At 44.0% G+C, this 27,047-nt stretch overlaps 1 protein-coding gene across 6 annotated transcripts in view; it reads right to left on the reverse strand.

Annotated features, from left to right (window-relative positions):
* LOC147008979 (glutamate receptor 2-like) overlaps positions 1-27,047 on the reverse strand; it is a 374,530-nt gene that overhangs the window by 141,057 nt on the left and 206,426 nt on the right. For all 6 annotated transcript variants that reach the window (XR_015053351.1, XR_015053352.1, XM_085864443.1 and 3 more), the window contains exon 5: positions 2,943-2,996. Coding sequence is in view for 4 of the 6 variants with exons in the window: in XM_085864443.1 (XP_085720569.1) it covers positions 2,943-2,996 (54 nt within the window). In the remaining 2 variants the exon portion in view is untranslated. The remainder of the gene's footprint in view (positions 1-2,942; positions 2,997-27,047) is intronic.

The following is a 27,047-nucleotide window of genomic DNA, read 5'->3' on the forward strand; positions in this document are numbered from 1 at the left end:
TGTGTGTGTGTGTGTGTGTGTGTGTGTGTGTGTGTGTGTGTGTGTGTGTGTGTGTGTGTGTGTGTATGTGTGTGTGTCCATGGGCCTGTCCATTAGGTAGTAAACCGTGTAAGTGCTTTTGCTGTATATACCCTGCATTGCTTAATAATATTCGGTTTAGCTCTGCTCTTGCGTGCTTCCCTTCATTTCCCCGTTGTAATAAACTCCATTTTTTCATTGTATCTGCTCGTTCGTGTCCATTCCTTCATTGGCTGAGCGTGCTGCGTGTTGGGAATTAGCTGGCTATTGCCGTTGTAATGGGACAATCGGACCGACAGAACCCAGCGATCATACCGCTCGGGACGCACACAGAACGAGCACGCTCAGCGACTCGTTTCGTACGAATTCCATCGAGGGTGAATTTCCCCGGTAGATTCCCCACGTGGATACTTAGGTATATAGAAATTTGGCTATTCACCCTATTCCACGCGGGTGACCTGTTGGCGATCTTTGGTCCAGTCAGGACCCATCGGCTCCGGACTTCTCCGTAGTGACGACCTAAATTTCGGGCGATCGGTTGAGCCGACGCTGCAGCTCCATCTCGCGGTCGTGCTCATGGCCGACGTCCGGCCCCGCAACAATATATATATATATATATATATATATATATATATATATATATATATATATATATATATATATATATATATATATATATATATATATATATATATATATATATATATATATATATATATATACAGTATATACACATTCAAAGAGTGCCAATAAAATGTCTACACCCCCTTTCAAAATTCAGACCTTTTGTTGCATTGTTGCCTGGAATTGCATGAAATCAGACTTTTGCCACCTTTATTTTCACATCATAACCCAGAACTTCCAAGTGAAAAACAAATTCCACAAATTGCAGAAAATTAATTATAAATACAAAACTGGAATATCTTGGTTGGATAACTGACCACTCCCCTGAGCTAATACTTGGTGGAAGCACCTTTGACAGAAATTACAGCTGTGAGTCTGTTGGGATAGGTCTCCACCGACTTTACACACCTTGATTGGGCAATATTTCCCCATTCCTCTGTACAAAACTGTTCAAACTCAGTCAAGTTGCATGGGGAGCATTGATGGACAGTAATCTTCATGTCAGCCACAGATTTTCGATTGGATTTAGGTCGGGGCTCTGACTGAGCCACTTAAGGACATATATATATTTTTGTTCCTTAGCCACTCCAGTGAAGCTTTGGCTGTGTGCTTCAGGTCTTTGTCATACTGAAAGGTGAACTTCCCTCCCAATTTCAGCTTTCTTGCAGACGGCAGCAGGTTTTCCTTTCGGATTTTTCTGTATTTTGCTCCATCCATTTTCCCTTCTATCCTGACAAGTGCTCCAGTCCCTGATGATGAGAAACATCCCCATACCATGATGCTGCTACCATCATGTTTCATAGTAGGGATGGTGTTCTTTGGGTGATGTGCTGGGTTAGATTTGCACCAAATTTAATGTTTTGCATTCAGGCCAAAAAATTTCATCTTGGTTTCATCAGACCACAAAACGTTTTGCCCCATGGCTTCAGAATCTCCGGAATGGTTTTTTGCATACCTCAAACGGGACTCAGGTGGCCTTTTTAAGTAATAACTTCCTTCTTGCTACCCTACCATGCAGGCCAGACTTGTAGAGTGCTTGGGATATTGTTGTCACATGCACACAGTGACCACTCTTTACCATAAAGGTCTGTAGCTCTTTCAAAGTTGCCATTGGCCTCTTGGTGGCCTCTCTGATCAGCCTCGTCCTTGCTTGCTCATCTAGTTTGGAGGGACGGCCTGATCTTGGCAGGGTCTTGGTGGTACCTTACATCGTCCACTCCTTAATGATTGTCTTGACTGTGCTCCCAGGGATATTCAAGGCCTTTGAAATATTTTTATACCCATCCCCTGATCTGCGCCTTTCCACAACTTTATCCCTGAGGTCTTTTGAAAGATCCTTGGTTCTCATGGTTGAGTCTTTGCAGTGAAATGCACTGCCCTGCAGAGGAAACCTACAGGAACAGCTGATTTTTTTCCCGAAATTATCAGGATCACTTCAATTTAACACAGGTGGGGGCCATTTAACTTGGTGTGTGATTTTGTCGGTGTTTGGTTACACCTGAACAAATTTACAATTGCTGTTATAAGGGGAGTGGACACTTATCCAAGCAAGATATTATAGTTTTGTATTTTTAATTAATTTTCTGAAATTTGTAGAATTTCTTTTTCACTTGGAAGTTGTGGGTTACGATGTGTAAATAAATATGATGAAAGTCTGATTTCATGAAATTTAATGACAGGCTATAAGACAACAAAAGGTGAAACTTTTGAAAGGGGGTGTAGACTTTCTATAGGTACTGTACATACATACATACATACATACATACATACATACATACATACATACATACACGTGCAGAGAATTGCCTCATTGTAGTATGATAATGGTTATGATTCACGTAGATTGGTCAGAAATTGCCAGACAAATTACCCATCTCACCCAGGGCATTTTTCTTCACAGGAAAGTCTGCACGGCTCAATATTAGCTCGTCCTCTTCCACAATGATCACTGCGCGTCGGATTAGATTTCTACAGCAGGTACAAATTCATATAAAGAGCTGTTTAGGTTTACAACAAGGCATTTTCCCCAATCGAGAAAGCAGAAGTTTACTATCGTGAGAAATAAAGTGAAGTTAATGTTTTCAGTGTAACTCTTCACTGCGATCAACAATCACCGCCTTTAGTTACTTCCAAGAATGGTGGTGCCTGAAACATAAGCATCACCATGTTTCTCACGGGGGTAAACTTGCGCTTTCTCAACCCTTGTTTGGGAGAATCCATGGTTGTCTTCTCCGCCGACACAGTCCATCACTGATCTTTCCTAAAGAGCAGTATTTCCCATTTACGTAAACTTTGCTTACCAGGTGTGCCAGAATATAGTGGAATCCATGTACGTGCTTCCCGACGCTAATGACCTGTAAGGAGAAAACGTTTCACAATGTCAACGGGAAAGCCTAATACATTAATTATGCATCATTATGCAGTTTAGAGATATGACATACTGTCAGGATTTAATAACAAAGAGGTATTAATATTCATAAGCAACAGGGTGAGAGGTTACCTCCTGGGAGAGTTGGTACTGGGGAACAAGTGGAGAGGGAATATGCATGCAGGCACAGACAGATGGAGTTGTAACGATCGGAGTTTGGCTTTTAGCAAGCAATGTTTTTATTTTGTAAAACTATCTTAACGCAAATATGAAGGTCAGGTTAAAAACCGTCTTTGTGAAAGTGTGTAATTGTCTCGACAAAGTAGTTGAAAACAATGGCAGTTTAATTAAGAACATGCAGAAAATAAACCACAGAGACTCATGACTGATCACAACTGCTGCTGCATCACTCGTTAGAGTAAAGATGATATACAAGAGTCGTATCGTAGAATAGCTTACATAGAGGATTAAGAAGAGAGGCCAGTAACCCTGCCTGCACTCGCTCTGCCCATACTACCACCTGCACTGGCTCCACCCACACCACCCCATGCACTCGCTCCACCCACACCACTGGTCGCACTCACTCTTTTTTTTTCTTTTTTTTTTGTATACCTTGTCGAGGCTCCTATGAGAGCGAACACACAACGCACAGCAAGGGAGGCATGAGATAAGTGGGGTGGGAGTGGGAAGGACAAAACAGTGGGGAACAGAGACATTAGATCTGTGGAAGGGAGAGGGATGGGGCAGGTAACACGGGGTATACAAGATGGACATTACAGGGACTTTCAGGAAGGAAAGCAGGGAATTTGAAGGAAGTGGGTTTGGGGTGGATTAACAGGGGTAGAAAAGATCATGCTCACAGCTCTGCCCCCATTACTGCTTGTAATCGTTCTGCCCTCAACACTGCCAATGCTCGCTCTGCCCACACGACCACCCATAATCGCTCTGCCCTCAACACTGCCGACAATCGCTCTGCCCACACGACCACCCATAAATCGCTCTGCCTTCAATCCTGCCGACACTCACTCCACTCTCACTTGCTACACCCATACCACCTCACACTTGCTCCACACAAGATATCACCTGCACGCACTCTGCCCACTCCAATGCCCGCACTTGCTTCGCCATCATCAGTACCCACCCGCACTCGCTCCCCCCTCACTGCCACCTACAAGCACTTGCTCAGCCCAAACATCCCCACCCATACTCACTTTGCCCTCACACCCACACAACCGCACTTGCTCCGCCCTCACACCCACCTGCACTTGCTCCACCCTGACCGCTGCCAATCTCCTCTATAGACTCCCTCCACAAAAGTAACCAACTTTTATCGACAAAATTTCCACACTGTGCTACCCCCTGCAAAGTACCTGTCTGTTCCTTCAACTTCCACAACAATCCTCAGATGTGCAATTACCAAACACTTCCAAAAGCAAAGAGACCCATCTTTTGCACGATCACATAATCTGCCCACATTAAACATTTATCACAGCTTTTTATAATTTTCTGCTATTCTTCTCATTTCCCATTTTTACAGCTCATTTCGACTCACTCCAATAATCTGTTACTACCTTTCTTTCTCTGCAGTACCAACGGACTCATCTAATTCCAGGATAAACGGACACCGCTCGACTCGGCACTAAAACAACTCGGCCTTATAACACACGCTGCAAAATAAAACCTATACAACACCCACTAAACTGCGACTAATACGACTGCAAGCTTAAGCAATATCGAACACACCAAGATGTACACAAAATCATGATATAATAAATAAAAACGACAATAATAACAACATCACCAGCCATTTGGAGTGTCAAACCCACAAACCGTAACCAAACTGTGTGCTCTCTCTGCCAGGATGTGAGAGACCTCTACATTGTTAAATGCTTTGTCATGTTTGATAATTATGATCATCCACAAATTTATAATCATATCACAAAGACACAAACCTTGATTAAATTGTCTTCGGCAAAGAAACCCTGTGATGCCTCTCGACTCGTATGGGTGTAACTAAAACAGTAATTTGGAATCGGTCTTATCCTATCATTTTTACACATACATAAAACATAGAGTGAAAACATTTCACTTTCTTCTCAAACAACATTTTTCGAACCTCTGCATGTCCTGTGTTCATTAATGGTCGATTTATAGGTTATGCAATGATGCCCCCCATGTGGCTTATCGTATATGCTCTGATACATTCTCAACATTTCCCCATAATACCACATTTTTTAAATTAATTATCACTTCCGTGGACCTGTCATCGAGAATGAAGTCCACTACTTACAAGTTACATGCTACAGTGCTACTGTGATCTCAGTACTCAAAATGATCATCAATCTGTGATATCTGTTCACTGATCACCTGGATATGTGGCTTAACCCTGACGTCTGTGTCAGGAATGGGGTCAGGGTGTGAGAGACCTGGTTTAAATGCAAGCCAGAATCTCATTGGTCCAAAGACGGTGGCATCATGGGTAATAGTACAGCGTAGGCAAGATGGGCCAAATGGCTGCATCCTGCGTTATAAAGTTCCTTATTAGTCTTTCCCCAAAGGGGTTATTAGTCTCGCCACTGTTGTAATGCCCATGTCTGTCTTCTGGCTGTCTGTGCATCGGTGTGTGTCCACATATACAGTGGCCTGCAAAAGTATTCACCCCCTACCAATAATGCCACATTTAGATGAATTACGAATTATGTAGAAACAATTTTTCTAAATGAACTTTTTTATTGATGACTGAAGGGATAAAATTAAACTCTGTTTTAAACTGTACTTGAAGAAGTTTACATGTCAGGAATACTTGCAAAAGACATGTACAAATCAAAATTCACTGCTTGTACAAATATTCAGCCCCTAAGGGGGTCAGTACTTGGTGGAAGCACCTTTTGCAGCAATGACTGCAATGAGTCTTTTTGGGTAGGTCTCAACCAGATTTGCACAGTGAAATGGTGAAATCTTTTCCCATTCTTCACATGAAAATTTCTCTCTTTCTGCCAAGTTTGATGGTGATCGTCGATGGAGTGCAATATTCAAGTCTCACCATAAACGTTCAATTGGGTTCAAGTCAGGACTTTAACTGGGCCATTCAAGAACATTTATTTTCTTCTTATTCAGCCATTCCAGTGTGGGTTTAGCTTTGTGCTTCGGATCATTGTCCTGCTGAAATGTGAATCTCCTACCCCGTTTCAGATTCATGGCTGACTCAAGCAGGTTTTCATCAAGGAGTCTCATGTGCTTTGCACTGTCCATTGTCCCTTCGATACCGACAAGCTTGCCAGTCCCTGCTGATGAAAAGCAGACCCATAACATGATGCTGTCACCATCATGCTTGACAGTAGTGATGGTGTTGACTGGCTGATGTGCAGTGTTGGGCTTGTGCCAGACATAACACTTTGAATTTAGACCAAAAAGTTCAATTTTTGTCTCATCTGACTTCAAAACGTTTCTCCACATGATTGCAGTATCATTAAGATGCTTTTTTACAAACTTCATACGAGTATCATTAAGATGCTTTTTTAGAAACTCCATACGAGCTTTTAGATTCGTCTTTTTTCAGTAATGGCATCTTTCCTACCACCAGTTCATGGAGGCCAGCCTTGTGAAGGGAATGGGATATTGTTAATTGATGAAAACTGACCCCCATATTGGCCTTAGAACCTTGTAGATCTTTCAAAGTCATTGTTGGATTTACAGTGACATCTTGAACCAGTTTGATGCTTTCCCAGTTGCTGACTTTGGATGGGTAACTTGATCTGGGTTGAGTCTGGGTGGTATGATACGTCTTCCACTTCTTAATGGTGGATTTCACTGTACTCAAGGGATAATGAGTGACTTTGAAATATTTTTTTAACCTTCTCCTAAATGGTGCTTCTCTACCACTTAATGTCTGACCTCTGGAAAACTCCTTGGTCTTCATGCTTGGTCTTGTTGGTTGACCAAGTCAGTTGTACCTCAAAACTCCTTTGATAAGTGAGCGAGATTAATTTTTCAGTGGCACCACTGATTACATACAGGTTAAACATATCACACTTATTTTGTAACCTTTCAAACAAATAATTTGCCACTTAAGTGATTTAGGGTTAATGAGTTACAGGATTTGAATACTTATGCAACTAAGAATCATCTAATTTTCTCTGTTAATCTAATTTTTTCACATTTTATCTGCATTTTTAGCTTTATCACTTTGGAATAGATTGTGAAGACTCGATATATTATGTTTGATTTGAAAGCATCATGAAATAAGCTCAGGTGACATCAGAATGTTCAACTTTGGAGGGCTGGGGGGGGGGTGAATACTTTTGCAGGCCACTGTATCCATTTTCGCTTATAAATTTTTCCCTCTGTAAATGCTTAATCGATCGATGTGAAACCTTAAACATTGGAGGGAGTCTCCATGGAAAATATTTTATTGATAACTCTGACATGATAGGTCACAACGCATGGCAGCCATATTGGGTTAAAGGAAAAAGAATTGGACATCTTCTCCAAAACCACTCCACGAAAAAACATTGAAAATCGGCATATATCATATATGGGGTATATCGGGTGATAACAATGACACCATTGGTGGAGTGGTATTCCATCCATGATTGGTTGAATCGAAATCCTCATCCAACAAATCTGAACGTTCATATATCTGATTTACAACCCGATGGGAGTGAAGAGTTAAATTTATGACATCACAGGTCATGTGGTCTGGTGGATTGGATTGAAAATAAAAATTAAAAGAAATTCTTCTCCAGAACTGCCGAACAGATCGCTGCGAAACTTCATACATATGATCGACTAGCCATGGGGAATATAGTTTTAAAAAAAAATTCATATTCATCTTCATTGATGCAATTTAGCCTGAATGTGCACAAAAATGGTCGTTAAATATCCTAACAAATCAAGAATAAAGAATGCGATGGATAATGGCAATGCATGTGACATAATAGGGTGCATGGATGATATGGGTATCGCATATGTGCTTAATAGCAGTGGACCATAATAGTAGCGTGTTCAGTTCACGATGGTATTTTTGTTCAGAATGAGTACGTGAGGTGAGAGACTTCATGCTCTGAGTGCTGTTGTAGTATTTCCTTGTCATATCCTACTTCTGCTGACTCTCCAATACTATTTTTGCTGCTATGTTCCTTTATCTTCATGTTCTTTTGAGTTCAAAATGCTGTATTTGCTCTATGATTACCCTCACCAGAGTGGAGGGTATTGCATTTGGGACAGTTTATTTGGTTGTTTGTCCACATAGAACACGAGTCTGTCTATTAATTACATACTATTGAAATGGTAATGATAATGATACATTGCGATAAAAAGGTAATGATAATGATCATGGTACATAATAATGATGATAATAATAATGATAAAAATACATAATGATAATAATAATGATACATAACAATAATGATAATGATACATATAATCATGATAACGATCATAACAATGATACATAATGATGATGGTAAATAATGATAATGATAATAATAATAGTAATAATAATGATAACGGTACATTGACATTTCGACAATTTTTAGGCATTTTAAGACCCTTTAGAGAATTCAAACCCTTTAGACCTTAAATTACACCCTTTAGACTCCTTAGACCTTGTCCCTTCAAACGTCTGAAGGGTCAAAAGGGGTGTAAACATTTATACCCTTTAGACCACTTTCTAACATTTATACCCTTTTCAGACCTTTAAACGTTCACAACTTCCAGACATTTTAATACCCTTTAGACCCCTTTGTGGGAGTGTCAAGATCTCTGACCTTGATTTCACAGACAATGCAGTTATCTTGGCAGAGACTCTAGATATCATTTTGGGGGCCCTCAAGGTGCTGAATGAGGAGTCGGAGCCACTGGGATTACAGGTTTCCGGAGTCAAAACTAAGATCCAGGCTTTCAATGACATCTTAGATGCTGCTATATTGTCTGTTCCTGTTTGTGGTGAGGATGTTGAGGTCACAGAGAGATTCACTTACTTTGGCAGTGATATTCATGTCTCCACTGGCTGTGACCCAGAGGTCAATGTACGTCTGGGTCAGGCCTGGGGAGAGATGGATTCACTGAATCATGGGGTGTTGCATTGTCGGTACTTGTGCAGGAGGCTGAAAGTCAGAGTCTTCAGATCCTTGGTGCTTCCAGTCTTGCTCGATGGATGTAAGACTTGGACTCTGACCAGGTCTCTTCGGAGAATCCTTGGCTATCGCTGGTCGGACTGTGTGTCCAACAAGCAGTTGCTGAGAGAGACTCAGATGAGATTTGTTACCTGTGCAGTATAGTCTGTGAGCATCAGCTGTGGCTGTATGGACACGTGGTTCATTTTCCTGACATTGATCCTGCTCACCAGATTCTCTCAGCGAGGGAGTCTCCTGAGTGGAGGAGGTCAATGGGCTGACCACATGCGTTGTGGTTGCAGCAGGTTGATCGGCATCTCAAGAGGATGGGGATTGGCCATACATCTGCCTGGGGGATAGCCAGATGGAGGCCCCTGAAGACGCGCTGCTCCGGCGCATACTCCCTGGCCTGACCTGTGGAACCTTTTTCGATGTTTTAAGACCCTTTAGATCCCTTTGGACAATTCAAACCCATTAGACCTTAAATTACACACTTTCAACTCCTTCATCCTTTTAAGACTTTAGACACTTTAAATCCCTTTAGAACCTTCAGTCTCCTGAGATCCATTAAGATTTTTACACCTTTTAGACATTTTTATACCTTTTAGACCCCTTTCTCCCCTTTTAGACCCTTTTCATACCTTTAGACCTTCAGACATTTCAATCAATCCCATTTAGACATTTTAGACCCCTTTGACCTTTTAGTCAATTTAAGACCCTTTAGACCTGTAAACTATTTCGACCTTTCATTTGTAATCAATGACCTTTCATTCAGCAAATCCTTCCATGTATTTGCCACACAAAACAAGTCCTGGCAAGGGTCTGCAATCTCTGATTGCTCTTTCCAGTTATCGTTAGTTTTGCAGGTCAGTAACATCGTGGTTCATGGAACGAAAGTGACATGTTTGCTCATGACTGGATGTAGTAATTCGCAGTTTTAGAAATCCGGCTTCTTGTTGCGTTATTGATCAGGGATGATTTGTGCTTACATGTCACTGTTTCTGAAGTCCTGTGGTTGTATTTTATATTTTTGCAAACAATCTGCTCAGCCTCCAGCAATCCCCCACAAGGATATGACTGTCAATACTTCAGGCTATACCTGTGGCAGTAAGTCAGGGACTGAACCTCTGTGAAGCCTCATCTCATCTACCGACATCTCACACATAAAACATCAATGAGGCCTTTGGACAGTGTGTCTTGGATTATCTTACATGACAAAGCATCGAAGCAAAAATCTTTCAACAGATAGTAGCCTTCCAGTGTTTATAAAATATGATGGCTTTGGCTTCAGGTTTACTTATTCTTGCTGCATTCGTATTTGAGCAATTGAAATTTTAATGAGCAGCGTTTTATCAAAGAGAAATAAAGCACCCAGATTTATAAAACATTGCACTCACCCACAATGTTACGATAAAGAGACTGCAAATGTTTCATCAAACCAGATTTCGTGCACACTGTCTACTTTCATTAACCGGCAAATCTCGTGGTTTTCTCCTCTCTTAATTTTGTTATTATGGGAACATTTTTCCCCCCCTTGTAACAATTCCCATTTCTCAGCAAAAAGCTTCAAGTGTAAACTAGGTTGATAATGATTGGATGTTGCAACTCCTGTTAGGCCTTTATGCAGGAGTGAGGTAGTTATCTGCCAATATGGAGTATTTCATCTGCACAATCTTACCTTGGCCACACATCAAATTTCCAAACATCTCAGAGCAACGGACATTTCCAAAACAAATTATTATCCATACGGATGCAGTGACTCAGTCCATCAAAGGAAATAACAGGGGGTTACAAAGGAAACCAAGAAAGAATTTTTTTATGGATTCATGGAATAATGACATCTTCTGGATGTTTAATTTCCGTGTCAGTCAGTTTGATTAATTGCCTCTGTGAGCTGAATGAGGCTTGTGTGAAAGTGACAATCTGAATGATGGCTAGAAGGGAATGGTGTTAATCCACAGCATTTTGGATTTGCTGGGTGGACAACATTTGCTTTTTCTATAGAGTCTAAGGCTCATGGAGGAGTTGGAACACAAATCAGACACATTTACACAGACAAATGGATGACACAATAACGGAATCGACCTCAGACGGATATGGCCACTGAGCTTGGGGGAAGTGACGTCACTTCCCACAGCACTCTGAGTACTAGTGACACTATCTTGATGACCGCTTTTCTCTCTGCAGTCACTGGAGCAATAAGGAGGAAATCCCTTTTTCCCATTGATGCCAAACTATGATCATTAGTCTATGATCGATCCTTGTAAATGCTGAATGTCAAGCAAGGAAGCAGCACATATCATTTTAAAGTCTTTGGTATGACTCGGCCCCACTCCCAGACCTCCCAGAACCACAGACCTCCCAGACTCAAAGCGGACAGAACCATTACATCACCAAGTCTGGTTAAGGTGAGACCATGTGCATTCAGGAGCAAATAAATAATGCAATCTTGTTGATGGGTCATTAGCTACAAGAATGACTGAAAAATGTGTGTGTGTGTGTGTATGTATGTATATATATATATATATATATATATATATATATATATATATATATATATATATATATATATATATATATATATATATATATATATATATATATATATATATATATATATATATATATATATATATGCCTGGTGTTGGCTTAATGGTTAGGGTGGTGGGCTTAGGATCCGAGTATCCTGAGTTCAAATCCCACTCGGCTGTTGAATTAATACCAGGTGGGGTTGACTCTGCCTGTCATCCTTCCGAGGTCGGCAAAATGAGTGCCAGCATGCTGGTATCCTGTGTCGGAGTGGCGACCCGTCCAGGATTGTACCCAATAGCCAAGGAGACTGCTTCGGCAGCACCAACGCTCTGCACAGAGTATGGTCCCAGTGGATGGATATATATATATATATATATATATATATATATATATATATATATATATATATATATATATATATATATATATGTATACACACACACACACACGAAACAAAACTCCTGACTGGTATGGTGAGCATTGCCGCAGATTATGTCTCATACGGTATGTGGTTGCAAAGAGCAACCATCTGTCTTCCACCCAGAACAACTCAATGAAGCAAAGAGAAACGATAGTCCATCATAACATTAAGACATCAAGGACAGTCAATTCAGAAAATTTCAAGAACTTTGGAAGTTTCTGCAAGTGCAGAAGTTTCTCATCTGCAGAGTATTAGACCAGCGGAAATCTGTCCTTTGGTCTGATGAGTCCAAATTTGAGATTTTTGGTTCCAATGGCCATGTCTTTGTGAGACGCAGAGAAGGTGAACTGATGATTTCTGCCTGTGTGGTTCCCACTGTGAAGCATGGAGGAGGAAGTGTGATGGTGTGGGGGTGCTTTGCTGGTGACACTGTTGGTGATTTATTGGGAATTCAAGGCACACTTAACTAACATGGCTACCACAGCATTCTGCAGCGACATGCCATCCCATCTGGTTTGCCCTTAGTGGGACCATCCTTTGTTTTTAAACAGGACAATGACCCAAAACACACCTCCAGGCTGTGTAAGGGCTATTTGACCAAGAAGGAGAGTGATGGAGTGCTGCCTCAGATGACCTGGCCTCCACCGTCACCCGACCTTCACCCAACTGAGACGGTTTGGGATGAGTTGGACCGCAGAGTGAAGGAAAGGCAGCCAACAAGTGCTCAGAATATGTGGGAACTCCTTCAAGACTGTTGGAAAAGCATTCCAGGTGACTACCTCATGAAGCTGGTTGAGAGAATGCCAATAGTGTGCAAAGCTGTCATTAAGGCAAAGGGTGGCTACTTTGAAGAATCTAAAATACAAAATATACTTGGATTTGTTAAACACTTTGTTGGTTACAACATAATTCCATATGTGTTATTTCATAGTTTTGATATCTTCATTATTATTCTGCAACAGGGTAAATAGTAAACTAAAGAAAAACCCTTGAATGAGTTGGTGTGTCCAGAATTTTGACTGGCACTGTATACATATGTGTATGTGTGTGTGTGTGTACATATATATATATATATATATATATATATATATATATATATATATATATATATATATATATATATATATAATGTTACGGCTGTGGAAATTCGCAGACCACCATAAAGGACCTTAGATCACTTATGATGATAAGTATATGTGCAGTTAGATTTCCCCACCATTGTTTAGAGGGAATTTCCGTGTTCACCGGGCTGCGATCCTTTGAGATAGCCGATTTTCTTTTCTCTAACATTACTTTGGACCAATCATCCCCCAACAACCAAATCGCCACCACCAACATCATTCCCAAACAACTACAACTCAAACACCACCACCTTCGCCTCTTCACTTCCACAACTCCACCCCGCAAACATCGCTTCACCGCCATTTTCAAACGACGCCCGCCAGCAACCAAACCGCCACCACCAACACCCTTCCCAAACCACCACAGCAAACTCCCACCACCTTCGCCTTTCTACCAAACGTCGTGCCATGGGTTGTGAATGGGATCCTTTCGAAGGAGAAATCGGATCAAGAATGATTCACGCGCACTTTTCTTCCATCCAATGGCTGAGCATCAGGTGGTGTAGCCCCACCTCCGAACCCGCTGTGATCCACAAATTTGCATATGTGCTCCTCCCCCGGCCTATATAAACGCGAGCACGGCGCAGCTCGAGGCAGTCAAGTCGGGTCTGGAGAGTGGCAGTCTGGAGTCGGTGGAGTGGCAGTCTGGAGGGGTCAGAGAACCGGACGGAGCTCGAAGAGGCAGACGGCGGCAGTGTCGGTGCGACAGTGTCGGTGCGGCAGTGTCGGTGCGGCAGTGTCGGTGGGGTAGAGTCGGGAGATGGAGCTCGAAGCAGACGGGAAAGACAGACGGGGGCCGATCGACGGAGAGAGCTCACCGGCCACGCCAGGGCCACGAAGCCAGGCGCAGCTACGCTGACATCGCGGCTTGCCCGCCATCGCGTCACGAGGGCGCGGGTAAGACCCTTCAGTCTCGTGGACCTGTCTGCTCATCCAGGTTCGATGCACATTTGGTCCAAGAACCTGTCTGCCACCCTTGCCTTTGAGGGTGGCTTTTTCCTTTGCTTTTGTGGAAATGCATGTGGTGGCGCCGTCTTATGAGTAGAATTATCTAAGTGTGCGTGTGAAATAAAGACACTTTATTCGGTTGTAACTCTGCCTTTGCTTGCTTTCACTGTATACGTGCCTGAATTACTGTATGGCTGTAAAATACGTGCTTGTCTGAGTGTGCAATAAATGTGCTTGTTGAACTGTTCCCCGTTTCATTGCGTCCTTTCCCTTGTTTGAAAGTTCCATCTTGCATCACGAAAGGAATTGGTGGGAGGGGTGTAAGCACCCGGTAAATAATCACGTCCGTCGGGGCCGGCGATAACACTGCTCGGTTATCACTGAAGCACGGTATGGACCGCTGAAGTGGTTCGTGTCCTAGGCCGGCCAGCGGTGAGGTATGATCACCCGGTTAACTACCCGCGCAGGTACTTAGGTAGGTCGAGTAACCCTATCCTGCGCGGGTGGCCGATTGCCACGATTGTGGTGGGGTCAAAAGACCCACCCGTGACTAGCTCCTGGCAGTAGTTCCAAGGAGGGTCACGACTGAATTGTCTGTTCCGGTGGGTGACGCGGTCGCGATTTGAGTTACGTGGCCGATCGCACGCCGGGCGGACCGAAATTCGTAACAATATATATATATATAAATATATATATATATATATATATATATATATATATATATATATATATATATATATATATATATATATATATATATATATATATATATATATATATATATATATATATATATATATATATATATATATATATATATATAAAAATACACATATATAAATACTAGATGACCCGTGAACCTGCTGGGTTCCCGTTGTGACAGCGGTTGATAAAAAAACATCATTTCAAAAAAAAAAGAAAAAATAAGGATAGCTCCAGCGACCTATAACGCTGAGGTTGTTTGTATTGATCAAATTCTCCCGAAGAGTATTTGACTGAATCGATAATTAATTTATAAATAATTATTTAGTTGTCCGATTTGAACGATACTTGATACTGTACACCACAGGAGAATGGTGAGTAAGATGGAGGTAAAATTGTGCTATCGTGTATCGTTTTGGCTGTATTTCGGGAACATACATACATATTGTTACGGAAATGGCCGTTATTGGACGACTAAATATAGGATTAGCTCAGATCCCCCATTAAATGCATGTTTAGCTAGGTTGTGTGGTAAAATGGACGTTACATGTGTGTCGGGAGGTGAAAGAGGCTGTTTTATTGTTTGTGCGATGGTGGTGGAACGGGAGCTCCCTCTTCTTCCGATCCCCATCCCGGACAAGGCCCCGCCCAGTCGGCTGAGAGGGTGTGGCCAAAAAGAGGAAGTGAAGCTAAGGGGAGGAGTTTGTCGGCTTCGCTGAGAGAGGCGTGCTCGTGTGTCGAAAGGGCAAACCAAAGAGAAACGAGAAAAAAAAGAGTTCTCAGTCTGGAAAACAGTCGGGTTTTCGAGGCGTGCTCGGGGTGGCTTCGAAGCGAGCAAACAAAGGTTTCGTAAAAAGGTTCAGTGTGTGGAAACAGTCGCTCTCAAGGCAGGCTTGTGTATGGAAGCGAGCGAATGAAAGAGAGGTGACCTTCACATCGAATCGGCGAGCGACTCTTATGAGGAGGTGATTCTGCCATGAGAGAGACGGCAGCCGGCTTTGAGAGGCAAGCCTGGAAAAGGAAAGAAAAGGTGATTCAACAGAGAAAGAAACTGAGAGGACGGAGTTGAGAAATCGGCCTTCGAGGCAGGAAGGCAAGAGAGGAAACGACGGAGCCTCTGACGGTCACTGCTCACACCAACGGCTCGACACGTTTGCCGATCTGCTTGCCGGAGCCCGGCACCTCGATTTGGGCCTTGTCTGGTGCACAGGCCAGGCCTGGATTCAGATGCTGGACCTTGAGAGGGATCAGCTGAGGCCCATCGTCGAACTTACGCGGGGTCAGAGCGCGCGGAGACCGCGTGCAGTGCGAAGGGGGCAAGAGTACGACGCCTCCATCTTGCCACGCGGCGCGTTCGAGCTGGGGGCCCGAATCCGTGGACATCTGCTTGTTACAAGCGATATTCGTGCTTTTTGACACTTTCCTCTCGTCCATGAGACATCATTAAGTACCCTCTCTTGCATGCATGCTGTCTGTCTGTCTTTGTCTACACATGTTGCATTAGGCATATCTCGGTAGGGCCCCTCAAAACCTGTAGTCCGTGGTTCCCTAGTCAGGAACGGGTTGAGGATTGTTAATAAAAACATTGTCGTGAATTTTGCTTGTGTTGTGTTCCCAATGTTCCCCAATAAATCTGGTTGGTTCGTATGAAGTTGCCGCTATGGATTAATTTGTGTTGTGTCGAAGAACGATCCGTTCGATTGGCATATAAAACCAAAATGGTTACAGACTGGCAGAAAATGCTCGGCATCTGACACAACCAGTCTGTAACCGGGGTTCTATTTCCCCAACTGGTAAGGTAGAAGGATTACGTTGGTATCGCGATTGAAGACGCGTGACCCGAGGCCTGTGCCGAGCCGGCCGGCGTTATAAACCCCAGAGACGGCGGTGGTGAGGGTGGCGCCAAGAGTCGGGCGAGAATCCCGCCACCCCAGATCCGCAACAATATATACAAGATGAGAGTTTTAGTAATATATCGATGAACACAGAAGTATTACATCAAAATGGCGATGTTTATTTTATGCTTAAAAATAAATTGTTCTTTGTCTAAACTAAATGTTTGAGATTTTTAAATAAATCATTTCAAGAAAAAAAAAAGATAGCTCCAGCGAACTATGCCACTGAGGTTGTTTGCATTGATCAAATTCTCCCAAAGAGTACTTGACTGAATCAGTAATTGATTTTTAAATAATTTTTTTATTGCCCAATTTGAACGAAACTTGATACTGCACACCGCAGGAGAATGGTGAGTAAGGTGGCCCTAAAATTTTTGTACTATCTTATACCGTTTTGGCTGTATTTTGGGAACATACATACATACATATATACATACAAGATGAGAGTTTTCGTAAGATATATATATATATATATATATATATATATATATATATATATATATATATATATCTCTATATATATATTTATATATATATATATATATATATATATATATATATATATATATATATATATATATATATATATATATATATATATATACACATTATTGTGGGAATGATCTTGAAGGTTTTGTCTTCTTCATGTACAGACTATGGTTGCTGCTTGTATCATTGGTTGAGGGCACAGCTATGCCACTGATGCAATACCCCGATTGCCAGTACAATGGTACTCATTTCACCGACCACGGAAGGATGATGGGATGAGTAAAGCCCACCTGGTGTTACTTCAACGGTGACAGGGGCTCAAACTCAGGAACCGAAGATCCCAATCCAGCCACCCTGACCACGAAGCCAACACCAGGCTTACCTTTCAGGGTTAGTAATATTGTTTAGTAGACCGATAGTTATTTCTTAGCATTTGCGAAGATAAGTGTGACATACTATTTGTGCAATATATTTTTGTGCAATGTACGCATCGCTAAACAAATGATAAGTGTGACGTATCATTTGCTGAGATATGCATTGCGGATGTACAGTGAGATGGTTGTTTTCCAGACCCTACTGTTTGTCCTCCTCTATTCAAATCTCTGGCTGTACATTTGTAATGATAGTTTCCTCTGTTAACATCCGAGAGCTTTGCAGCTCAATCCATGGGAATGTGCAGGTGCGATGAATCAGGATTGAAGAAGTCTGCAGTTAGTGTCACCATGAGAGCTCACAAGGCCTGGCACAGGGCTTATCAGCTGATCTTGCGTGCATTCCCATTAATGGCTGCTTGGAAAGAGAGTGCGCGATTTGGAGGTTTGTTGGTGATGCAGCTGACATGGAGAGGTGGTTGACTATTACAGCTGCACTTGAAAAGAGATGTAAAAGGAGAGAGGGAGAGAGAGAGAGAGAGAGAGAGAGAGAGAGAGAGAGAGAGAGAGACACAGAGAGAGAGAGAGAGAGAGAGAGAGAGAGAGAGAGAGAGAGAGAGAGAGAGAGAGAGAGAGAGAGAGAGAGAGCGAGAGATAGAGAGAGAGAGAGAGAGACAGAGACAGAGACAGAGAGAGAGAGAGAGAGAGAGAGAGAGAGAGAGAGAGAGAGAGAGAGAGAGAGAGAGAGAGAGAGAGAGAGAGAGAGAGAGAGAGAGAGAGAGAGAGAGAGAGAGACACAGAGACAGAGACAGAGACAGAGACAGAGACAGAGACAGAGACAGAGACAGAGACAGAGACAGAGACAGAGACAGACAGAGACAGCTGGTTGGAGAAACTGCAGGAGGAAGGAGAGCGCCTTGGTCTCTGGCAAAACGGAGCTGAGTGTACTGGAGCTGTGAACATTTGATCCCCAGAGTAAAGAGGGCTTTGAGGAAGCCACAATTAAGGAACTTGAGGAGTTTTCTGTTTTTTTTTTAACGGTGGTTAGCACCAGGGAGCTGCTGATAACTCTGCATCTGGGCTCCTAAACAGCTTGCCTCCAGGTTTGAAATTGACATTCCGGTATTGTTTGTTATTTTTATTCCCTGGACTGTACTGTGTTCTTATCGAGTGAGTGAACGGGCCTGAAGATAAGAACTGTTTAAAAAATCTGCGTCGCTTTGGGATTGACTCCCACCTCATAGTCCATTAATATATAGTCGATATGGATCATATGCCAAAACAACACAAATTTACATGTAACTTAAGCTTTCCAAGTGTATTTGATGACTGCAGAGTATCAATGTTTCCTGTCGATTGCTTACTCAGATGTGATTAATTTTCAAAGTGATGTGTGTGCCGAGATTTGTATGTCAAATTCACCTCAATTATAACACAGATCATTTTGAAGTCCTGAAAGGCCTTTGAGCATCTTAGTCTAACATTATGAGATCTAAGGTGTGTTTGTAAATGATTCCAGAGGCATTCCAGATTCCAGAGGCATCTAGTCAGGTCAGGTTCGATCTGTGACCTGCTACAGGTACCATGTAAACCTGTACTAACCTGTTCCATGGTCGGGTTGTCGGTGACTAAACCGTCTCCCCCACCAGGTTTTCTGGTGAGGAGGGTGTTTGGATATGGACACCCAGCAGGATTAAAAACAAAACCTGTCAAAGGGCGGAGGAGCTCCTTGTGAGCCAACGGCCATCCATATCTAGTGCCCAACTGTATCTGCGGACGTCCTCCTGCAGTTGGGTTACTTCTTATTAGGAGGTTGGTGGCAGGATTTGCACTCCAGCCACCGTAAAACCCTTCATTCAGCAAAACGCAAAAACGCAAAAAAATCTGAAAACCCACTCCGTGGGAGTACCTCCTGTGCAGCTTCCCTTCGCAGGGCAGCTCACCGGATGACGGGATTGGGGCAAAGCCTTCGGGACCCACAATCTTTGATAGGAGGGAAACCACGGGGTAACATCCCTGGGTCAGATTGCGGGAGAGTGTGTCGGAGTGGTGCTGAGGTGTCGTCCACCAGACGGCAGTCTCCTTGGGTTAACCTGAGGCGGTCCCTTCGGGTGGGTGCCTGGAATGTCCTATCCCTAAGAGAGGATGATCACCTGTCTCTGTTATCATCTGAGCTCAAGCGTTTGGACATCGGGATTGCAGCTCTCTCTGAGGTTCGGAGACCGGATTGCGGCGAGATAATGGTGGGTGGTTACACCTACTATTGGTCTGGTCGCTCTGATGGTTACCATACCCAAGGAGTTGCTGTAGCTGTGTCCAATAAGCTGACCCCAATGATAATTGAGGTAACACCGGTCAACGAGCGTATTATGAGATTAAGGATTCGCCACTCCTTAGGTGTCATTTCCCTGGTCTCTATTTATGCTCCGACTGAGGCGAGTGATCTCACCGTGAAGGACACATTCTATGCCACACTCGAGTCTGTGGTTGATCAGTGCCCCAGACGAGATACACTTCTAGTCTTGGGGGATTTCAATGCAACGACTGGAACTGATAGGGATGGTTATGAGGTGTGTGTTGGTCCCCATGGGTCAGGAACTATGAACCAGAATAGCACTAAGTTCCTTGACTTTGCAAGAAGTCATGGACTTCGGGTGGCTGGTTCATGGTTTCAGCGCCCGCAAGCTCATCGCTGGACTTGGTATTCCAACGCTGGCGGTGTGGCAAAGGAGATTGACCATGTCCTCATTGACGGTCGTTGGAGGATGATCCAGAACTGCAGGGTCTACCGGAGTGCTCAGTTCCTCAATACTGACCACAGGCTTGTTGTAGCAACTCTAAAGCTGCACCTTAAATCCTGGAGAATGGTACCATCCCAGCCTAGGCTGGATGTTGCCAAGCTCAGGGATGAGAGAGTAGCTGAGGAGTTTGCGAACAGGCTGAGTGGACACTTGGGGGGTCTGGGTGCTTTGGGGGGTCCTGAAGAGTTGTGGAGCACCTTCAAGACCGGTGTTGCCGGTTGCCTTGGATGTTGCCGGTGGATGCCTTGGAGTTCACCGCAGGGCAAAGAAGAATTTTGTCTCTCAAGGGACACTGGATACCATTGACCAGAGTCGCAGGGCCAGGCTGAATGGCAGAGCTGAGCTGTTCAGGGAGCTGAGGCGTAAAACTGTACGTGCACTGAGGGTGGACAAGGAGGCCTATGTGCGAGGAATCTGTGAGGGGGTAGAGCATCACCTATGGACAGGTGATTTTCGTCCCGCTTACAGGGGAATTCGCGCATTACGTTCATCCAAGCCCATCCCTCGGAGCACTGCAGTTCGAGCAGAGAGTGGTAGGCTCTTGACAGAGGAGTCTGAAGTGAAGGCCCGCTGGGCCGGTTACTTTGAGTGGTTGTACCAGGCTGATCCCCCAGCTGTCGAGTTGGACGTCAAGGGTGTTACAATCCCTGTTGCTGACCCTCGAATCAACTGTGGTCCACCATCGCTTGTGGAAACACGGGCTGCGGTGAACCAGTTGAAACGCGCAAAGCTCCAGGGATCTGTGGCATCCATGCAGAACTTCTCAAGGCTGGTGGAAATGCTGCACTCGTGTCGTTGCATGCAGTTTTGTGCTCTGCCTGGAACACAGGCATCATCCCAACTGACTAGAAGAGGGGCCTTGTTGTCCCTCTCTGGAAAGGGAAGGGTGATCGCCAAGACTGCAACAACTACCGAGGGGTGACGCTGCTCTCAGTGCCGGGCAAGGTCTTTGCTCGGATAATTCTTGATAGGGTTCGCCACCATCTGCTTGAGCACCAGCGTCCAGAGCAGTCAGGCTTTACACCAAAGAGGTCAACGATTGACCGCATCCTTGCACTTTGTGTCCTCACCGAACGCAAACGAGAGTTTCGGCAGGGGCTGCTTGCAGCCTATGTTGATCTCTGTAAAGCGTTCGATTCAGTGAATCGGGATGTCCTCTGGAGGATTCTTGGTCTTCGTGGGGTGCCACCGAAACTGATCGATCTGATGTCTGAACTCTACTCTAGTACTGAGAGTGCTGTGAAGTGTGGTGGTACCATCTCTGACTTATTTCCAGTTGTTACTGGAGTTCGTCAGGGATGTGTACTTGCCCCCACACTTTTCAGCACTTGTATGGACTGGATTTTTGGGAGGATGTCGGAGAGATCAAGTTGCGGTGCATCGTTTGGCAATGTCAAGATCTCGGACCTTGATTTTGCAGATGATGCAGTCATCTTTGCGGAGACTTTAGATATCCTCTTGGGGGCCCTCAAGGTACTGAGTGAGGAGTCGGAGCCGTTGGGATTACGGATTTCTTGGGTCAAAACAAAGATCCAGGCTTTCGGTGATATCTTGGATGCTGCTGTCCTGTCTGTGTCTGTTTGTGGTGAGGATGTTGAGGTCGTGGATAGATTCACTTACCTTGGCAGTGATATTCATGTCTCCGCAGGTTGTGAGCCAGAGGTCAATGTACGTCTGGGTCAGGCCTGGGGAGTCATGGATTCACTGGATCATGGGGTGTGGCGCTGTCGGTACCTGTGCGGGAGGACGAAAGTCCGAGTCTTCAGGTCCTTGGTACTTCCAGTCTTGCTCTATGGGTGCGAGACTTGGACTTTGACCAAGGATCTGAGACGGAGACTTGATTCCTTTGGTACCAGGTCTCTTCGGAGAATCCTTGGCTATCGCTGGTCGGATTTTGTGTCCAACGAGCGGTTGCTGAGAGAGACTCGGATGAGATTTGTTACCTGCATAGTCCGTGAGCGTCAGCTGCGGCTGTATGGACATGTGGTTCGTTTTCCTGACGCTGATCCTGCTCACCAGATTCTCTCAGCGAGGGAGTCTCATGAGTGGAGGAGGCCAGTGGGCCGACCACGTGCCTCATGGTTGCAGCAGGTTGACCATCATCTCAAGGAGATGGGGATGGGCCTGGCATCTGCCTGGGGGATGGCCAGACGGAGGCCCCTGGAGTACCGGCGGAAAGTGGACGCAGCGACGCCTGTTCTGGCACATGCTCCCATACCTGACCTGACCAGAGGCATTATTCACTGGCAATAAATTGTGTTTATTACATCATCCCAACATTCCCTTAACAAGTTCATATTTAAATAAACCACAGAGATCATTGCAAGCTTGACAAAACAGAGAAACTTTTTCATTTAAGCCTGCCAGATTTGACAGCATCTATATATCATCGTGATGACATATCATCTACATATCTTTGTGTGTGCAAAAATGGCGGCGTTACCGGCATCGTTGCAGATGCATTTCATACCCCCATCCCATTTCCATTTTTCCATTACTGCAAACCATTCCAAAGCTCCTTTTCCTTTTCCACTTTAATCCTCAATTCCTCTCTACCCTCGTTTTATTTAATCACAGTATTGCCATATTGTATTTACAATCATATGAACACGTAATGCGTTGCTGGGTCCTCACTAGGCAAGCCAAAAATTACACACCTCATTACAGTAATTTATTAATTTATCAGAGTGCTTCACTTGTTACTTTGGCAACCGATCCACCTTTTCAATCCTCCTAATTGTGCAATGACTTTATCCCTCGGAGAATTAATTTTCATTCAGGTTCAGAATATTTTTACGCTTTCATGAATTGCATATTTATTTTAAATAACCATGCAATGTGCTTCACGAACCATTATGAGATACAGTTTGAAAAGGTGATGGTGAAAGGAAACGTGATGGCAAAAGAGTGGAATATGCTTGTCAAAAGCTCTTTTCACAAGTTTTGTGTTTTTAAATATCAAAGTGCCATTAAGCTTTGATAACAACATATTGCCTGGCTCCTGGAGAATCAAACAATGACTCAAATCCTGCAATTACAAGATTATTATTAAGTCTAATGAATGGCTGTGTGGCTTTAATGAAATATTTTTCAAAAAAGCATCGACTTTTTCCAACAAGGTAAATGTCATAAATGAACAATCACCCTTATTTTCTTCATACATGGCTCTGTAGGTAATGGGCTTTTTCATGAAGACTCATAATCTAGTATAATAGCAGATGAAACAGGCCAAAGCATAGAATCCATAAATTGCACAATTTCTTCATTAGTAACCAATGTGAAGAACCGCAATGTGAAGCCCGTGCACCGTTGTTTGTTTGCGTCCATCCATCCATCCATCCATCCGTTGTGCTCATTGCGTGTGCCACTTGAGCTGGCACGGAGACTGCGTTTGTGCAGCCCATGCACCCTTGTGGTTCACTGCGTTCATTTCAAAAGGGAAGGCCTTGGACTGCGTGTGAGCAGCCGGCCACGTTCCCTGTCACCTGCATTGCTTGAGCCAGAGACTGCATGCGAGCAGCCTGGCTCCCTGCTAACTGCTTTCTTTTTGCAGAGTCCATTGATCCTGGGCCATGGTTTAGTGTAAAATTTGTAAGTTAAGGTTAAGATGTACTGTACATATGAGTGCGCCCCCGGCATGTCTGTCTTAGCGCCGGCAATTTTATTTAAGTCGTCTGTGTGAGTGGGTTTGTTTAGTTAGTTACTCAGCCCTCAGGTTATTTATTTTGGGGACACGAATACCATGAATGTCGCACTCAGGGATCAGTAGGTAAAACGTACTAGGGGAGAACGACACATGATGGCACACGAAAATTTGACGACTCGGGACGAGTCTGTAAAAAGGGGAGGGGGTAGTGTTGCGGTTGAGGAAATTCGCAAACCACCATTCAGATCCCGTAGGTGAGATATCTCTGTAAGTAGATGTGTAGTTAGCCCCAAACCCGTTGTTTAGGGGGAATAAATGTGATTCATTCGGGCTGCGACCCTTTGAGATAGCCGTTTTTCTGTTCTATCTTTATTTTGAACCAACCACGTCTCAACCGCCATCACACAACAACCACCAACCACAACGCCGCTTCTCAACAACAACAACGCCAACAGCCACGATCTTTACCTTCACAACTCGCTCCCGCAAACATCGCATCACCGCCATTCCGAACGGCACCATGGCAATAAACCACCACCATAAACCCTCCACCACCTTCACCTCTCTCCTTCTGCGGCCATTCCCGCACCACCTGTGAGCACCGAGCGTCGGGCTGTCTTGGGCTCGTACAAGGTACGCGCCGAGCCGCGAGTGCAAAAAGCGGCCTTTCCGAGGAGAATTTGGATCAGGAATGTTACACGCCCACTTCTGATCGTCCAATCAGCAAGCGCGAGGCAGTTTGGCCCCGCTTCCAGGCATGTCTGTGTGGAATCGAGATATGCAAATTCTAGAATCAGGGGAGATTCACGCCCCTTTTCCTCCGTCCAATGGGCGGCTCCACCCCCGAGCTCGTTCTGATCCAGAAATTTGGATATGGGTTCTCCTGCCGGCCTATAAAGCGCCGAGCGCGGGGCGAATCTGGGCAGAGTCGGTTTGGGCAGAGTCGGCCTTGGAAGAGCGGAGAGTGGCAGAAAAGGCAGAGTTGGCCTTGGAAGAGCGGAGAGTGGCAGAAGAGCGGAGAGAGTTTTGGGCAGAGGCAGTTTGGAGCACGGAGTGGAGTCGGGAGGCGAGGGCGTCCCGGTGGTTTTCGGCAGTCGGCTGAGGAGAATTGGGGGAAGAGACCGAGGAGTTCGGGTCCGAGGCAAGGAAGACGGCGGTCGGCGACGAGGTCGTGGTGGAATCGCTCGTCACGGGACCCAAGCAAGCCAGCTTTACTCTTTCCCCAGAGCATCAACAATCCCCCCCCCTTTTTCCCCCGCGCTGAGATAGTGCAAAAAGGGGGCCCCGTTCCCCCCCACTCCAAGCAGTGCCAACGAAACCCGCGAAGGAGCACGAAGTCGGGGCACCGCCGCGCTGCCACATTACCGGCTCATCACAAAGACACGGGTAGGACCCACCCGGACTCGCGGACCTGACCGCTCCTTCAGGTCCCGTGCAAATATTGGCCCACAGGCCCCGTCTGCCCCCTTGTCTTTGAGGGTGACCCTTTTCTTTTGTTTCTGTGTAAACGTGTGTGTGTGTGGCGCCAGTCTGGTGAAGTAAAACTGTTTAAGTGTTGCCATGTGTCGGTCCTAGTCGGTAGTATCTCTGCGTCATTGTTTCTTTTGTTACATCTGCTTTTTGTGCATAATTGTTTTAATTGTATATGTGTGCTTTCCGTGTGCCGCGGAATAAATGTGCATCATGTTGAACTGTTTTCCCGTTTCGCTTCGTCTTTTCTTGAATTGAATCTCCATCTTGCTTCACGTAAAGGGTTGGTAGTGGGCTTAATACGCCCGATAATTAATCGGAATCGTCGAGGCTGACGATAACACCGCTCGGTTATCCTGATAGTACGGAACGGGTCGCTTAAGCGGCCCGTGTCCGGGGTCGACCTGCGGTGAGCTGCGATTGCCCGGTCTACCCTCCGCGTGGGTACTTAGTAGGTCGAGTTTGGCGAACAACCCTATCCCACGCGGGTGGCCGATTGGCACGATCGTGGTGAGGCCGAAAGGCCCACCCATGACTAGCTCCCGGCGTTAGTCCGAGAGGGTCACGACAGAATTGTCCGTCCGGTGGGCGACGTGCCGCGATTCGAGTCACGTGGCCGTTCGCACGCCGGCGGGCGCGAATTCGCAACAATATATATGTATTTGTATATATTTCTATAATATATATATATATATATATATATATATATATATATATATATATATATATATATATTTCTATATATATATATATACATGTATATATATATATATATATATATATATATATATATATATATATATATATATATATATATATATATATATATATATATATATATATATATATATATATATATATATATATATATATATATATATATATATATATATATATATATATATACATATATACACACACACAGTCATGTAACACTTAACGACGGGGCTACGTCATGAGAAATTTGTCATTAAGTGATGTTGTCATTGTGCGAACATCATAGAGTGTACTTACACAAACATAGATGGTATAGCCTTCCTCACACCTCGGCTATATGGTATAGCCTATTGCTCCAAGGCTACAAAGCTGCACAGCATGTTACTGTACTGAATACTGCAGGCAATTGTAACACAATGGTAAGTATTTGTGTATTTAAACATAGAAAAGGTACAGTAAAAATATGGTATAAAAGATTTTTTTAAATGGTACACCTGTCTCGGGCACTTACCATGAATGGAGCTTGCAGGACTGGAAGTTGCTCCGGGTGAGTCATTGAGTGAGTGGTGAGTGAATGTTAAGGCGGATGACATTACTGTACACGACTGTAGAATTTATAAACACTGTACACTTAGGCTACACTAAATTTAGAAAAAAGGTTTTTCTTTCTTCTTGTAATAACCCTAACCCTAAAACACAAACACATTGCACAGCTGTACAAAAAAAAAATATATATATACTGTATTTTTTTTACTTTTTAAACTTTTTTGTTAAAAACTAAGACACAGACACACACATTAGCCTCGGC

Source organism: Eptatretus burgeri, chromosome 18, assembly GCF_056783735.1.
Source record: "Eptatretus burgeri isolate ZD-2024b chromosome 18, Ebu_testis_v1, whole genome shotgun sequence".
Lineage (NCBI taxonomy): Eukaryota > Metazoa > Chordata > Myxini > Myxiniformes > Myxinidae > Eptatretus > Eptatretus burgeri.